Source organism: Sinocyclocheilus anshuiensis, unplaced genomic scaffold, assembly GCF_001515605.1.
Source record: "Sinocyclocheilus anshuiensis isolate Anshui unplaced genomic scaffold, SAMN03320099.WGS_v1.1 scaffold697, whole genome shotgun sequence".
Taxonomy (NCBI): domain Eukaryota; kingdom Metazoa; phylum Chordata; class Actinopteri; order Cypriniformes; family Cyprinidae; genus Sinocyclocheilus; species Sinocyclocheilus anshuiensis.
The window spans coordinates 77,940-94,065 of NW_015538036.1; the positions used below are offsets into that span (position 1 = coordinate 77,940).

General features: G+C 37.1%; 1 protein-coding gene across 1 annotated transcript in view; it reads right to left on the bottom strand.

Annotated features, from left to right (window-relative positions):
• Positions 1-14,906, bottom strand: part of LOC107681286 (A disintegrin and metalloproteinase with thrombospondin motifs 3-like) — a gene marked incomplete at its 3' end in the record, with an annotated part of 87,696 nt that extends 72,790 nt beyond the window's left edge. The window contains exons 1-3 of the mRNA XM_016477554.1: positions 14,546-14,906; positions 13,486-13,510; positions 11,933-12,333 (exon numbers count right to left, since the gene is read on the bottom strand). Coding sequence (XP_016333040.1) covers positions 11,933-12,333; positions 13,486-13,510; positions 14,546-14,611 — 492 coding nt within the window. The remainder of the gene's footprint in view (positions 1-11,932; positions 12,334-13,485; positions 13,511-14,545) is intronic.
• Between the last annotated feature and the right edge of the window lie 1,220 nt (positions 14,907-16,126).

Sequence of the window (16,126 nt, forward strand, 5' to 3'; positions counted from 1 at the left end):
TATATATATATATATATATATATATATATATATATAAGTACAATGTAAAAACATGTATGTACACAATAAGTATATCAAATTATTAATTTAAATGTAAGTACATTAATGTCAGGGATTCATCACAGTCACTGCAGTCACCAGCCAGGATAATCACCCAATCACAGTCACCTGAGTTCTGATCACCCGCACCTGCTGTCACCAATCAAGCCACACTACAAATACACACACATCACAGTCACTCACTGTCCGGTCTACCGTTCACTCCTATGGACTGTTCTGGACTCTCTATACGATATTCTCCTAGAAAGACTTACCTTCTGGTTCTCCCGCAATCCTCCAATGACTCCTTGGAAGCTGTTCCACGATCTCCCATGAAATCGGCATCAGACACTCACCCTCAGAACTCAGATAAGAACCCTGGAATCATTCACTCTGTTGACACTCACCTGCCTTAACCTAACCCGTTCCACTCATCCACCTCTTGTATCAATAAACCATCCTGTCTTTCACTTACCCGTTGTGTCTGGCCTTGCTTTATGACACTAACCTTAATTGACAATCAATCAGTAAAGCTAAAGGTCACATAAAAATTATGAATCAATAATGAAACCTAGATCAATGGAATCCAGTAATCACTGGCACCACAGCTGTCAGAGCCTGTCTGACATGTATACATGGCCATTATTATGAAAAAAAATCATTATTGCTGTTCTTCAATGGTTGCAAGTTGCTTAGGGAAAACAATAAGAATTAATGCTGAGATAGTGCACTTTTTTTCCAAAACTTTTGGAGGTCAATGTATGTGAAACGTTTTTAAAAAAAGGATAAAAGAAATACTGCATAATATATGAGAGCTCAGGAGGATTTAATTAAAACCCTTCAGCTATTATTTTCCATGCACCTGCTGAAAACACCAGCAAATTTGGTCATGTTATGTTATGTTAGATGTTGGTATCCACACCAGACCTCTAAACTAATTTAACTAGCAAGACTTCCTTGGCCAACCAGCATCATTATGGTGGCTATGGTGATCCACAAATTATACAAACAGCAAACCAGTCCTAACCAGGAAATTCATGCTTGTCTAAGGTGGTGTTTTCAGCAGAGACATTATTGCTTATACTTCAGATATTATCAGTGGCGGCTCGTCCGGGGAGGCACAGTTTCCCCAAAATTTTGAGGTGAAAATGGGAGGAGGACGATTAAATGATAATAAAATTCACAATTAATTTCAGTTCATGTCTTAGAATGTGTATTTTTTGTTTGTAATTTCACAGCTGTAATACCATAACATGTTACTGAAGTTGGAAAGCGCTGCTTTTCTATCGCGAATGTGTCGAATCTGCTGATGTTTTACAACCGCTGAGTGATAGAGAAGGGGAGGGGGAGGCCGGAGGAGAACTGAGCTCTCGTGCCTCCGTTGGTAAAATTAGCCAATCAGCATCGAGTTTTCACTTTCAGTGCTGAGTGTTGAGAAAAGAAACCTAGTAGTTACCAGTCATCATAGAGACTTAAATTACGTGATATTAGTTTGAATGTCTCCCGCTGCGCTGATAATGTACCAAGTACTTATGATGAGTAGCGATACTGAATAGGCTATTTGATCGCCAACAGATTTATCAAGCTGTCATTCAAACAGTAACGTTATATATGCAAATTAAAAATAAAGGGAGAACATGCCTAAGCTGGGCTACAGCAGTCGGCTTAATTAAATGGCACAACAGGCAGCTCTCTTTTAACACAGACTTTTAAGAAGGGATGGATGTTTGCTTCAAGTGACAGGCCAGGTAATAGAAATTATATTATCTTGATGTGTGTCGTTTTCTTTACGTTTTCTGACTAAAACCAACCAAAAAGCCATTTTAAAGTGGTTAAGCAAATAATAATATAACCCACGAGCCGCCACTGGATATTATTTCCAAAAATGAACCTTTATCATTTGTTAGTGTGAGGCATCACATACATCAAGTACAAATTAATCGTTTGGAAAAGACTTCAGGAAAAGAGGAAGATGAAATAAGGAGAAAAAAATAAAGAGTGTGATTCAGCCTAAGAACATCAAAGGTGGAGGAAATAAAAAAAAAAAAGACAAAATTTTCAAGACTTTTAAAGTGTGGTATTGTACATAATGTCCTCCCGAATTAGGGTACAGTACGGAAACAGTGGTCCAGTAGACTAAGACAGAATCTAAAGTTCTCAAGCTAAAATAATTGTGACATATTTGTATCCTTATAAATGTATTTTATGTTTTATAAATGATTTTTTTTCTTAGGCTCTTTGTATCCAAGGAAACCAATTTAGAGAACGTAGAAACAGAAATAAAAACTGTTTCATTAACATTAACATTGAAATGTTCTTCCAAGAAACCATTTTACTTGACTGCACAGAAAACAACAGCCCTCCATAATAAGACTGAGGTCAGAAAACATCGCAGCTTATCACGTTCAATGAACTACTGCCATTCCCAACAACCCACTTTTACACTCAGCCCTCATTAAAAACTTTAAACGCATCTCTGAGGTGACAGTATCAGCGAGAAACATGGAGGACAGGGTGGTCAACACTACCGCTCCATTAGCAACACCAACCAACGAGCAGCTGGCTATGTGGAGTGGACAATCGCAGGTGGATGGACAGAGCCTCTTGCCTTTACCTAAACTGCAGCCCTCGAAATGGATCAAGAGTCCTGTGTTCCATCAGTTTAATATCCCCAGCATCAGCGGCCGCCAAGCAGACACCAGCTATGGGCCAAGACAAACATATGGGATTCAGCTGAAGGGGTCCAGTTTTCTAAGACGGCACTCCAGTCTAAACTTCTTAAGGAGCCGGTCTGAACGTGCTTTATTTAAAAAAAGGTACTGCCACTTTCAAAAAAGCGTGGATTCAGCCGACACACTGCTACCTTTCACCCGCCATGTTGTTTAAAGGTGTGTTTGGTTTAGAAATGTGTGTAAACCTTCGTCATCATTACCTGCCATTTTCATCCCTCCTTTAAAAGGACCTTTTAAAAAGTTACACCAGTTAATTTCTTTCACTGGGAGAAAAAAAAAGAAGAAAAAATTTTAAAAATCATCTAAACCAGAGACGAAAAGAGGAATCTCTGTATTTTAAGGAAGAACATTCAAAATAAATGTGAAAAGTTAAGCAAACATATTTCACAAGTACTCAGGAAAATAACATCATAATCATTTTTACACCATACACCATTTTTTTGTTACTCTCATAAATAACTCTCAAAAAAATACTGTCTAAAACATACTGGTCATCACATATCATGATGGTACTGAAGAACGTCTCAGGTTACTTATGTAACCATGGTTCCCTGAGTAGGGAATGAGACACTGCGTCCTCTAGGGGTCGCTATAGGGAACGTCTTGTCGTGACCCGTGTCTGAAGCATACATTGAAAAAACACCAACAACACGTTGGCCGGCGACAGCCCATGACGTCACTACCCATCACGTGCGTGCTCTTTGCCCAAACAAACAACGCAGATATCGTGTGTGTCATCGGGTCTCAAATAACGACGACGCGGATGCACACACCCTCTAAACGCTTTGCTAGTGCTCGCCATAACGATAGGAATATAGATCGCTCTTACCATTCGGAAATGCACGCTTCAAACAAAACGGTCAGTGAAGACGAAGAAGAGAATGACATGTTCTCCCGGCGCCTATTTATACTATAGTCGCACCGGTAGTGACGTGATGGGCCGTCGCCAGCCAACGTGTTGTTGGTGTTTTTTCAATGTATGCTTCAGACACGGGTCACGACGAGGCGTTCCCCATAGCGACCCCTAGAGGACGCAGTTCGAAGTTCCCTTGAAAGGGAACTTGCCAGAAATTTTAATGACTAATAGATGTTTATCCTTAAAAAAATGCCTTACCAAACAGAAACAAAACTGATTTGTTTCTCATTCACAATACATATTGTAAAGCAGCTTTACAGAGAAAAGTGTCTAACATATTCCAGTAAGCAAAGGAAAGTGGCAAAGAAAACCATCTAAAATACTGTTACAGGTGCGCAAACTATGACGGAAGGGCAGGAAAGAAAGAAAAAAAACAGACACACTATATCAGTTTACTGTTTTTACTTCAATTTCTTTAATAATGTGCAAGCTGTAGGATATTTGGTCTGATTAAAGAGCATTTAGCTCAAAACATCATATCACACATCATAATAATCTATGTGTCCTCTCAAAATGTGCGATCTGTCACTCTGAGGGTGTGTCTGTAAAATGTGCAGTAGCGAGAGTGATAATTGCTTTCAACGCACAGTTAATAATGTCTTCATATATATGCGCTATTACAGTAGGGAAAATGCAAACCACACTTTTGAAAGCCTGAAGTGTACACAAGGTGTCAATTTATTACACTTTTATTATCCCAGCCACAGTCTAATCACGATGAAAGTGTGAAAACTTCATTTAAAAATCTGCTCTACATTCAGTCCCACAACACCCTGCATGAACCTGCTGCTTCCATACAAAATAAATTGAAAATGGATACTTGAAACTACTTGAGCAACAGTATGAAAATGTTTGCATGACTTTTCAAAATTTCTCTATGCGGCAAGCACAAAAGAACTCTGAAAAAAGAAAAAGGCATGGTATGTGACGTCATTTTAAATCTAATTTGAAAAGACAACATACAAATCAAATCAGAATCATTCATTTCTTTTTGTGTCGCTCTGAAAAAGCACCCAAAACAAACATTTACCCATTACTCTGACTGGTGGCAAGACCTACATGGCTAACTCTAAATAAAACTCAAGCTGCTGGTGAACAGGCCCCAGTGTCCACAGCAATGACAACAGAAAATGTGGCTTTAAACTGGTCATAATTAAAAATGTATAAATATATTAATACATCAATAAAAGCAGCCAAACACACACGGCTGGACTTGCTAGTCTCTGGCCTCTCCTAAAGCAGACCTAAAGAAATAAGTTGCCTCTGCATATTCTCCAACACCTCCCCTCCTCAACCTCAAACCATACACCAAAACAGCTCAGGGGTCAAGCCTCTGCAACAGGCAAGTCCTAGGCTGAATCAACAAAGTACATCAATAACTATTAGTGAATACAACTCTTGTGTATGGGTGCACTTCTCAGGGGGAAGGAACTGGCTCAGTTTCTTTCTCAATCAAAGGCAACCTTTTTTTCTGGATATGCTAAATCCCCAACATGCCATCTTCTGTATAACTGAAGCATATACAGCCGTTCTTCACAAATGCTTAACAAATCATACTGGAGATGGACTAAAGGCCTTTCTTTTTAAGAGAGGACGAGCGTCTTATTAAATGTAAAGCGGGGATTTGAGTCTAATCCAAAATATCAAAGCATCTGTTTTCTCCAACCTCTCTTAGTCGCTTTAGATAATGCTTTGCATAATGGAAGTCTTGCCAGTAAAAACAGAATGTTATGAAATATTTTGGGACTGCTGCCAGCTAATTTGCACTTTTTTGGTGCATTTCAAGTGCATTTAGAAAGACAGAGCTTCATAGAAGGGGGAATTTAGTTTTAGCATGGCTAAAATCCTTTAGCTGTAAAAACACAAGCAGAACTGAGGTAACAGTTAAAATCAGGACAGCCTGTTATGATCCAAATGTTACCTGATTTCAATGTGAGATGCTGAAGCTGAAGTCACTGAGTTCAGCCAATATTTGGTGAAGAATGTTTGTGTTCCCAGATGGATGGTTTCTGAGTTTAAACTGGTGTTGGACTGAATAAAAGCCTCACCTGAGTTTCCAAAGTTTGAACATAAGGAGTGAAACTCAATGCTGCTCCTTCCAAAGAAAAGCAACTACTTCTGATAGCTCTGTTGGTTCAGAAAACTTGCTTTACTCTCTTTCATTCAGAACACTTTCTCACTCTTAATATAGCTGTCCAATGAGAACTTAAAGACATTCACCCTACAACGAAAATCCGGACATAATACATTCAGCCGCATATGATTTCAAGCCTGTATAACTTTTTATTTTCTGTTTAGCAGAAAAGGAAAAAAAAGCCCTTTCAGATCCTATTTCATAGAACGGGGTTAATGATTTCAAGCTTCAAAAAGGTCACAAACGCCGGATAAAAGTACTGTCAAATGGTCCATATTTATGAAATAACAAAGTCATTATTCACTTAAAACCTTGACACCCAAACTAGTTCTCAAGAGGTTTCATGGCAAAGGTAGCGATTTTGAATTAATTAATGAAACTTTCTTTTGAGTCGAATGATTCATTCTTAAATCTAATTCATACAGCTCTCAAGTTCAACTCACTGACTGTCTTGAATGTTTAACAGCTCTCTGGAGTGGAAGGTTATCAGTTAATGACATAAAAGTTGGTCTCTTTGTCACACAAAGCTTGTATGGCTTCAGAAGACTCATAAGTCATGTAGTCCACTTTTATTGTAGTTTTTTTTTTTAAGCTTAAAAGCTTCAGTCCAAATTATTTTCATTGCCATGGAACAGGGGACCGGCACAGTCTTCAAAATCTATTCTGCAACAAGGAGGAAATAAAGTCAAAGAAGTTTGGAAAAACATGATGAAAATGAGAGAAGATTATTTAACTTGTAACTGGAAAATGTCTTTAACTGGTAACACATTGTATCAGCAAGGATATCTGTTGTGTTATTTGTGTAAATGGGATATAAAATTCCATGTAAGTGCATCTACAGAATCTTCCACCATTCTTGACCCACTTTTGCTGCAGCCATGTGAGGACAGAACATTTTGTAGTAAGGTTAAAAAGGCATTTTGCTTTGGTTAAAAAACATTCCGTTCTTCAATTGCGTATTAAATTCACATGCGCAATAAATCTTTTTTGTTACTTTCCAGTTTGTCTCTAGACACTGGCAGTTACAGATGATAAGAGTCTGGAGCGTTAAGAACAAGGCACATTGAGTAAAGAGTGGGACACACACTGGTATGCCAGAGATGTCAGAGAGCAGAGATGTGTTTACTCTTAAAACAGAGTACACCCACTTGTGACAGTTCAGGTCTCATACATGTTTTGGTCACTGGCACTTCTGTTTGATGTAGGTTGTGCAGCCGCCATGTCTTAACTTAATAAAAAATGACTATGACAGCACAGTTCTCCTCTCTGAACTCCACTGTACATCCTAGTTAGGCTGCACAACAGCAGTGTTTCCTGCACCCTCCACCACAACTGAATTTACCAAAGATTTACCACAAAATAATGGCAAGAAAACACTTCACATGGGCTACACACAAACTATAAAAAATATACAGTGCAGTCCAGTTCACGAACAAATAAGTTATTTTAATAAATTGCTCAAGACTTACTTTAAATTAGTCTGATGAATCATTCACTGAATGAACTCAATGAATCCATCAAAGCGGTTACTGAATCAACATATGACTAGACTATAACGTCTAGTAAGAGTCTCACAGGCTGCATGTAAAAATAAACATACAGAGTGAGCAGTGTAATCCAATTCACAAACAAATGACTCTTATGAGCAATCCTTAGCCTAAAAGAATAGTTAAAAAACGCACAAACCAGTTACCTGTTTGAATCAGTTTGACAAATTCTTCACTGAACATACATACATCTGCCGTTCAAAAGTTTGAGGTTGGAGAATATGCATTTAATTGATCAAATACAGTAAAAACATTTATATTATGAAATATTATTACAATTTAAAATAACTGTTTTCTATTTTAATGTATCTTAAATTTTCAGCAGCCATTATTCCAGTCTTCAGTGTTTCTTATTGTTATCAATGTTGAAAATGGCTGATGCTTAATTTTTTTGTTGTTGAAACCATGATTATTCTTTGATGATTAGTTGAAAGGAAAAGCATTTATTTGAAATAGACATGTTTGTAACTGTGTAAACATTTTCACTCTCTTTTGATCAATTTCATTCAGCCTATATTCGGCATCATTGCCAAATAAAAGTATTCATTTCTTTCTAAATGTATATATTTATATAACTGATCAGCTTACAGTTATTTTTATGCTACTTTATATTGCAGATAGGTGTTTCTTTTCATATTATTTGAATCTATTGTAGTAATTATAAACACAGCAAAGTTTGTATTGCAAATAGTTCACTGGACTTTTTTATTCTTCTAGTTATTTACCTATAACAGCTAATGAATCAGAAGCCTTGCCCATTCACAGAAAATTGCTTACTTCAAATTATTGGTGTCATATACACCAGTTAGTTGCTGCTTGGTAGAGCAATATAAATCACCATTAGGACTTCTTAGTGCCTAAGAGGTATGCCGCTCACTAGGTTTTGAAGTAGAGCTAACACTAGAACTCAAGGAGGAATTCAAGGCATGATGGGAAAAAAAGAAGTTCAAAGTCATCACAGCTGTGAAATGGATCTGAGAAAGACTGTGAACATGTCAGATTGTTAGTGGCAGAGTGGGCAAAAGAACACAGACTCCTCTGACCATTAATGTCATTATTCTCCTGACAAAGGTACGCTGGGGATGAAGTTCTGGCTCAGGGCCAGTCTCGCGTGTGAAGCTCAGCCAGGAGTTCAGTAACGCAGCCAGCTCTGATCATCAGTGAGTGAGGAGCCTCATTCAGCGCCCTGGCCACAGAGTACAGCAGTACGCATTATAGAGGCCAAGCTATGAGTGACACAGAGCCGTAGATTAGCAGAGGATAATTCCCATTGCCTAGTGAACACTCTGACTGCTGACCCTGTTTCAGTCCCTATTGGAAAGGGAACAGGCAATGGTTTGGCTCTTTGATATTTCTACCAAAGTATTTGTGCTGACATTCCAAAACCTTGTTGAGTTGTTAAGCAGAAACAGAACCATTCACTTTTCTCCACTTTCAGAGGAATGTTCACAGGCCTGAAACATGCCTGTGTCATATAAGTGAGCCTCTCACTCCTCCTTCTCCTTCTCCTCCTCCCCCAGCTAAAATCATCCCTCCATCCCCCACAACCTCTCAAAGAGGAAATATCTGCTTCACGGGCTACATGTGAAGACTTTAAGATCCACCATGGCTGTAATTAAGACCAGTGAAACATAACTTGGTGTCGACTCAGAGTGCCACTTTACATCAAAGACTGTCCACGTAAGCATTTGATCCATTACTCAAGGAAGTGGTGGAGTTTAGATGGAAAAAGTAAATCTAAAGCCTCAGTGGGTCTTGTAGAAATACACAGTCAAGATTTCAAAGGTCACACATCAACACTGATGTCATTCTAATACAATTGAAACATTCAGAGCTGAAGGAAAATGTATAAAGGAGTCACTTCAAATGGAATAGTTCAGCTTGTCTCAGAGCAGATTAACTCATAGGTTCTAATAAGTACTGAATCTGAAAACATGTCTTTCTATTGGACTGCAAGCAAAAACATACAGCATTCAAGGTAAACCAATTCATGAACACATTCATGAACAAAAGTCTTTCGATGAGTGGGCCTCATGGGATGATGATAACTCTTATGAGTTGTTCTTGAAATGAATTGTTAAAAAAAAAACTTACAAACACATGAGCCACCACTTGAATCAGTACGATGAACTCGCTAAATGAAGCAGCTGAATCAACTGAATCTGATTCACTAATGAGAAAACATTAATTCTCTGAATGAATTCGTCAAAGCAGATACTGAACTAACATTATGAATTAAGTTCATTCAATTGTCTTTTGCAGTCATATCCAATCAAATTATGAATTTCTATTCAATGATTTTACTGCATCCTAAAATGAATAATAATAATAATAAAACAACCATGCAAACTGTCAGATAAATAGCTTCCTTTACATGGCTTTCTGACTGAGTACAAACTAGATTTTTTATTGTTAATGTTTTTTTTTTCCTATGTAGTTCATTTGTAGAAAAGCTGACACATTCCACTTGATTCCAAGGAGAAAGAGAGAGTGTGGTGTCCAAGTTTAGGCTCAGATAAATAAAGCCCTGTGCTAAATGCCATCGCTTGATTCCAAAGAAACGCCTTTTTCCACTGAGAGCCTCATCAATGCAGACGTCACTCCTTTGCCCATGGTTGTCTATATAAAGTCTTTGGAAGTCTATGCAAAATTGATTTCCCAATTTTACCTCTGTATTTATTGTTGGAAGAGTAAAGCTCTCCTCTGATGTGATGTTCTCTGATGTTGGACAGGCCCTGGGGAGAGCAGCTTCATCCTATTTGTCAGCTTTCTGGGGTGACCCACAGTACACTCTACTCTACTATCACTCTGGACACTCGCCTCAAGCTTGCATAGTCTTTTGTGAGGAAATAGAAAGGCCAAAAGATACACAGTACAATACACAATTTCCCTGAATGAGCTGATCTGAAGACTGGCATGTGAGTGAATTAGTACCACCCTCAGCACAGCATGTGCTAAAAGGGGAATGAATAACTTTTCATTTAGCTATAAGCAAGATTTTCAATGAATAACTTACATTTCGGACAATTACTCACGCAAAGCTATTGGACAGCTTTTAGAGGGCTTGGAATATAATAAATGGCTCATCTGGGTTGATTTTTTTATCTTTTTGGAGGCTGACAGCCACTAGTCCTAGTCTACTTTGGTTGTATGGAAAAAAGCCACAAATAATTTAATAACAATGTTCAATGTAATCTTCTGCAAAACTCTAAATAATAGTTATTGTACATTGTAATGTTTTTTATGCCTAAATTCATATAGACCATATAAAACAATTTATTTTAATTGTTATTTTTATTTAGAATTGTTTTTTAAGAAAAACATATTTAAACTATTAAAGTGCCCCTATTATGCCATTTTTAAGGTTGCTAATATTGTTTTACGAGTTTCCTAAAACAGGTTTACATGCATGCAAGGTCAAAAAGCACGTTAGTTTTCTCAAAAAATAGATTTAATTTGACCTCATTTCTAAATGATTCGTAAACGACTCGTGCAAAGATCGAATTCCTGACAACTCATTTAGGCGATTGCGAGCCGACTCTTTTTTTTAAAGACAATAACTTTATTTATCGTGCACTGTCGGCTTCACAACTTTGCGGATAGTTTATGTTCACATACAGCTACATGACACACTGCATAAAAGGTAATATTCGAAAAGGCATAAATAGGGGCACTTTAAGAGAAAAATTTATTTTTAGATTACTGGCTTATCTGTATTGGCTAGGATTTTAATATTGCTGCATTGGTAGTTTGGAGAGACATGAGAGTTAGAAGATGATTGAGTGAGGGGGTGATCTGTCCCTTTAAATAAAGAAAATGTCAAACATAAGCAAACTGCAATTTCCCTGAATGAGCTGATCTGAAGACTGGCAGGTGAGTGAATTAGTACCACCCTCAGCACAGCATGTGCTAAAAGGGCAATTAATAACTTTTCATTTTGCTATAAGCAAGATTTTCAATTAATAACTTACATTTCGGACAATTACTCACACAAAGCTATTGGACAGCTTTTAGAGGGCTTGGAATATAATAAATGGCTCATCTGGACTACTTTTTTAAAATCTTTTTGGAGGCTGACAGCCACTAGTCCTAGTCTACTTTGGTTGCATGGAAAAAAGCCACTAATAATTTAATAACAATTGGCTAGAATTTTAATATTGCTGCATTGGTAGTTTGGAGAGACATGAGAGTTAGAAGATGATTGAGTGAGGGGGTGATCTGTCCCTTTAAATAAAGAAAATGTCAAACATAAGCAAACTGCAAATATTATGGGGAAAAAAATGATGGTCATAGAAGCAGGTTCCCTGCAGGTTTAGAAGAGTCTAGGCATGACTCACCACTCAATGCCAGTGAGGATTTGCATAGAAGTTTAGAAACTAACTGCGCTGGCATTATGAAGTATGAGAATATGCCAAAATAGTTTATAAGCCAATTATATTAACTATACAAACCTACCGCTTTGCAACATCAAGTTTCTGTCACATTTTATCATTTGGTCCAGACTCTGCTTGTTAAGTTTATTTAAAAAAAATATAGGCCTACTTGGAAAGGAAACAACGCTCACCAGCCCGTCACAGTTGTTAATGGCGACAGAGGTTCCAGGCACATCCGTGATGTCCCCTATAAAAGTGCAGTCTGTTTTCAGCAACTCCCTTCTGAGGATTCTCTCTGAGTGGGTTCCATTTTTAGTCTCATTCCCAGCTATTTCTATCTCATCGTGCCATTCCACCATGGCTCCTGGAGCCACTAATCTTTGGTTGGGATGTAGTCGGAGGTGGAAATCCTTGCCAAAGACAGTGATGTTAAAGAACAGTCTGTCTACCGCTTGCGTTGACCCTTCCAAAACCTCCCGCTTCACACGCTGCTTGTGACTGGCCGAAAGAAGATGCGAGAGGTAGTGTCCCTCTGCGTCGGTACTGATGGGAGTAATGAGGCCATATTCTTTCAGACGGCTCTTCAACGAATCTGATAAAACATAAAGACACACATGTAGAATTTCTCTTAATTATATTAAAATTAATTAGAAAACATTCACATCTCATGCCACTTATAAATGCATGCTGGATTTCAAGTCTTGACACATGAATGATGGTTTGCATGAGGGAAAACATTTCAAATCGAAAAATGTGCCAGAGACAAAAGCTCTTCGCCTTGATATTTGTCATGGCAGTTTTGGCTAAGCAAGAAATAAAACTGTTTGCCTCCCATGACTGCCTGTTTTAGGGCTTATACAAAAACAAAATAATTCATTCAGTTTCTTCAAATACATGTTGAGGTCAGCCATCTAATATTGAGACATCCTAACATCTGTTCAACACTTCTTAAAGAGGACGTTTGAATGTGAATTCCTTGTATAATTGAATAAACGTACACTTTTTTAAGCATTACATTTTAATCAATAATGTTTACAATAATACTGTCATTTCTCATTTGTCATTTACAGCTACTAAATTTAGTGAGTTGTCAATTTCAACCTGATTTACTGCATTGGTAATTAAATTAAAATCTGAATGTGGCTGAAAAATGCAATGAACACATCACTGCAGGTTATAACTTTGACACCATTTTCAAATTTACAGGATCAAGTAAGAGTTTTCACAGTGTACAATTAACTTCTTGAAATTCTCCCACTGTTCAATAAAAAGAGAGAGAATAATTTCTTTAGTTAATTTATTATAAGTCTAACTGACTAAATACTAATAATAAATACTAATAATACTAATGTATTATCCTGTGCAACTTGCGTGTCACTCCCAAATTTAATTAACAAACTATTAAAGGTGTTAAAGTCTGTTAAAAGTTCTTTAGAGATCGATTTGCATCATCTCTTAGGGTACACTTAGGGCTTTTTCTGTACTGACTGTTAAACAGTTCTGATTAATTTTCGAATTAAAATATTTGTCATTAAACATTGAGAGGAGATGCAAGTGATAACAGTTAAACCCCACATGACTTGGCAGAGTGTGACTCTAGTTTGCACTTTGCAGCTGTCTACATAAATTATTAATGAAGCATCAAGTTATAAAAGGACTTTTTCACCTTTAAAATACGTTTAAGAAACAAAAAGAGCATACAAATAGCAGAAATTTTTGAGGACCACAAGGCTGTATTCTTTACCTTCTTTATCTACACTTTCACCAGCCTGCAAGAAAAAAAGAGAACAAAGAGACAATGCATGAAACATGCAGCCAAGACATTTACAAAGCATCTGAAAAAGTACCATTGGTGGAAACCAAATGAATGTAAGAGTATCCAAATCTGACATTCAACTTTCAATTTCATTTGTGGCAAGCCTTTTTAACACATATTTTTTGTTAATACTATTTGCTAAGATGTAACCCAACAGTGACAAGATAGTGACAAGTGGCAGAGGAACAAGCAACTCGTCCATTGTTGTTGTGGTTCTGATATCAAATATTCCAACAAGAATGTGCTCCAGCTGTAGTACTTATTTTACATTTACTAGTATTAGGTGCCTGTACATTTTTGTTATTTCTAACCATCCAAATAGTTATCTATTTCATCTTTACTGATACTTATTATAATGATACTATTACTAGTTACTAACTAATTACTAATCAGAATGGCTACTTTATATTTTTTGTAAAGTTAAAACATGTTATTTTTAACAAATAAATACTAGTATACTGGAATAGTAACTAAAATAGCAACTAAAAAGTAAGGATTAACAAATTGTCTGAAGAGTTATATGGGGCAAATGTAACAGTTACTAGTTACAATTACTCAACAAGTACTACAATTACTCTACTTAATTACTCAACAAGTGCTACAAGTACCTGATAAGATACTACTGAACTCGTTAAAGAAATACATGTGAAAACAGCTTGCCATATTTCACGTGTTTTCTGCCATGCCAACTTTTCAGACACTTTAGCCTTTGGTTTGACAGGTGGGAACACTCTCCTAAAATGCGCACGTTTCTCTCTAGTATTTGGTTGTAAGTAGCCTACTATGCATAATACGGACAGACAGCACAAACTCAATATAGCCTACTGGTATAAATATTCTAATAGCCGGCTTAAATTTTAGTCAAACTGATATGAATTCGAATCGTGTTCCAACGGGAGGGCGACTGTCGCATCTCCCGCGAGCTTTCACTTACACATCACTTTTAATACAACTTTACGTGCATAAACAGTAAATCATTAACACTTACCAGATGAGCTGAAGTCACACTTACTATAACTCCTACCATTAGTAACCTAAGTGACAGGACAACCATCACGAGTCGGGTTTTCTCAATTTAAAGACGAGAAACAGAAACTATAATCCAAAATTGGATGTTTCAATTCGCGCCCGTCTTCTCTAAAAGTGTCGCGCACTACTTATCCTCAAACAAGAGACTTTAAAGGCTGCTTAAAGGTAAGCAAAGAGTAATTAATAGAATTTAAAGTTGTAGAACTTGGGTCAGTGCCTCAGTTTGGTAAACTTATAGGAAAGACATCCCTCTGAAGAGTTGTGGTGGATAAGTTGAGTTGAGCTGGCTGGACAGAGCCTTGTCTGAGCTCTAACCTGGCCCTTCGCGCTGACTAATAAACTACAGACCAGCCCTGCAGTGACGTCATTTTCTACCCTTTCCCAGGAAAGCACATGGTGGGGGGAAAAAAGAAGAAAAGGAATATGCAAAGAAAACACATGGCGATGCTTTTCTCAAAGCAAGCTAGTGTGAAAACGGGAGTGAACATAGTCAAAAGAGGTCTGAGATACTCCTACAGATTATTAGCCTATTACTTGGCAGGTAATAATAGGATAAGGTCATACTATTGCATGGCATTAAATGTCTATAGATTTGATTTCAATACATGTTCATGAGGTTAAAATTTATTTGGTGTTCATTTTTATAGTTGACCTGACTTTTCCAGTGACTTGACTGGCTTTTATTAAAACAGAGATAATAACAGCTCACAGTGCTTGAAAATTATGTGTTCTGTTTTTTCCTCCCTCTCTGATGAGGAACAGAAGGGAGGAACAAAGCAAAGAAAAGGTTACAATCCTCTCCCATCTCAATCAATGTATTGTTTAATGACCTTCTACAAGGTCTTTATTTCAGCCAACTTGTCCAAGACACAAATACCAGGCAATGCAACTAATTTTTGCTGTGTTATCATTTCTTTATATGATATGAAATAAAAGATTATTACTGTTTGGAGGAGAGTTTGGCTCAGTTTCCAGTCCTGAGTGTAATAACACAACCTTTTTTTTCCAGTTTTTCTTGACCTCTTTGTGGTCTGATTGTGTATCACAAATTTATTTTTTAACACATATTTGCCAAATAACATTGGGCTACTACAGTAGATGTTTGTCAGGCATTTACTTATATATAAGATTTACATATATCTTACCTTAGTTTCTCATCTTCCACACTATTCCAGGACTTCCTGATGTCTTCAAGGCCATGGGTCAGTTCAAATGCCTTACAGGTGAGTTTTAGGTAATCTGATCACCTTCACATCTGAACACCTCATGTTTTCCCTCATCCCTATTTAGGCATGGCCTCCACTGTCTGGGTTCGCTCCCAGACTATATCACTCAATAATAGCCCACGTTCAGTGTCGACTGTCTACAAAAAAGCAGTTTCCATATGGTGACATTTTTCATGTCTTATAAACACATACCAATTTTCTTATTTTAACCTAGGAATATATGTGTGTATAACTGTAAAATTACTGTAAGATATGAAATTAACTCATTTATTTAAAAACAAAGTTATTTTGTGATATGTTTGTATGTATTTCTT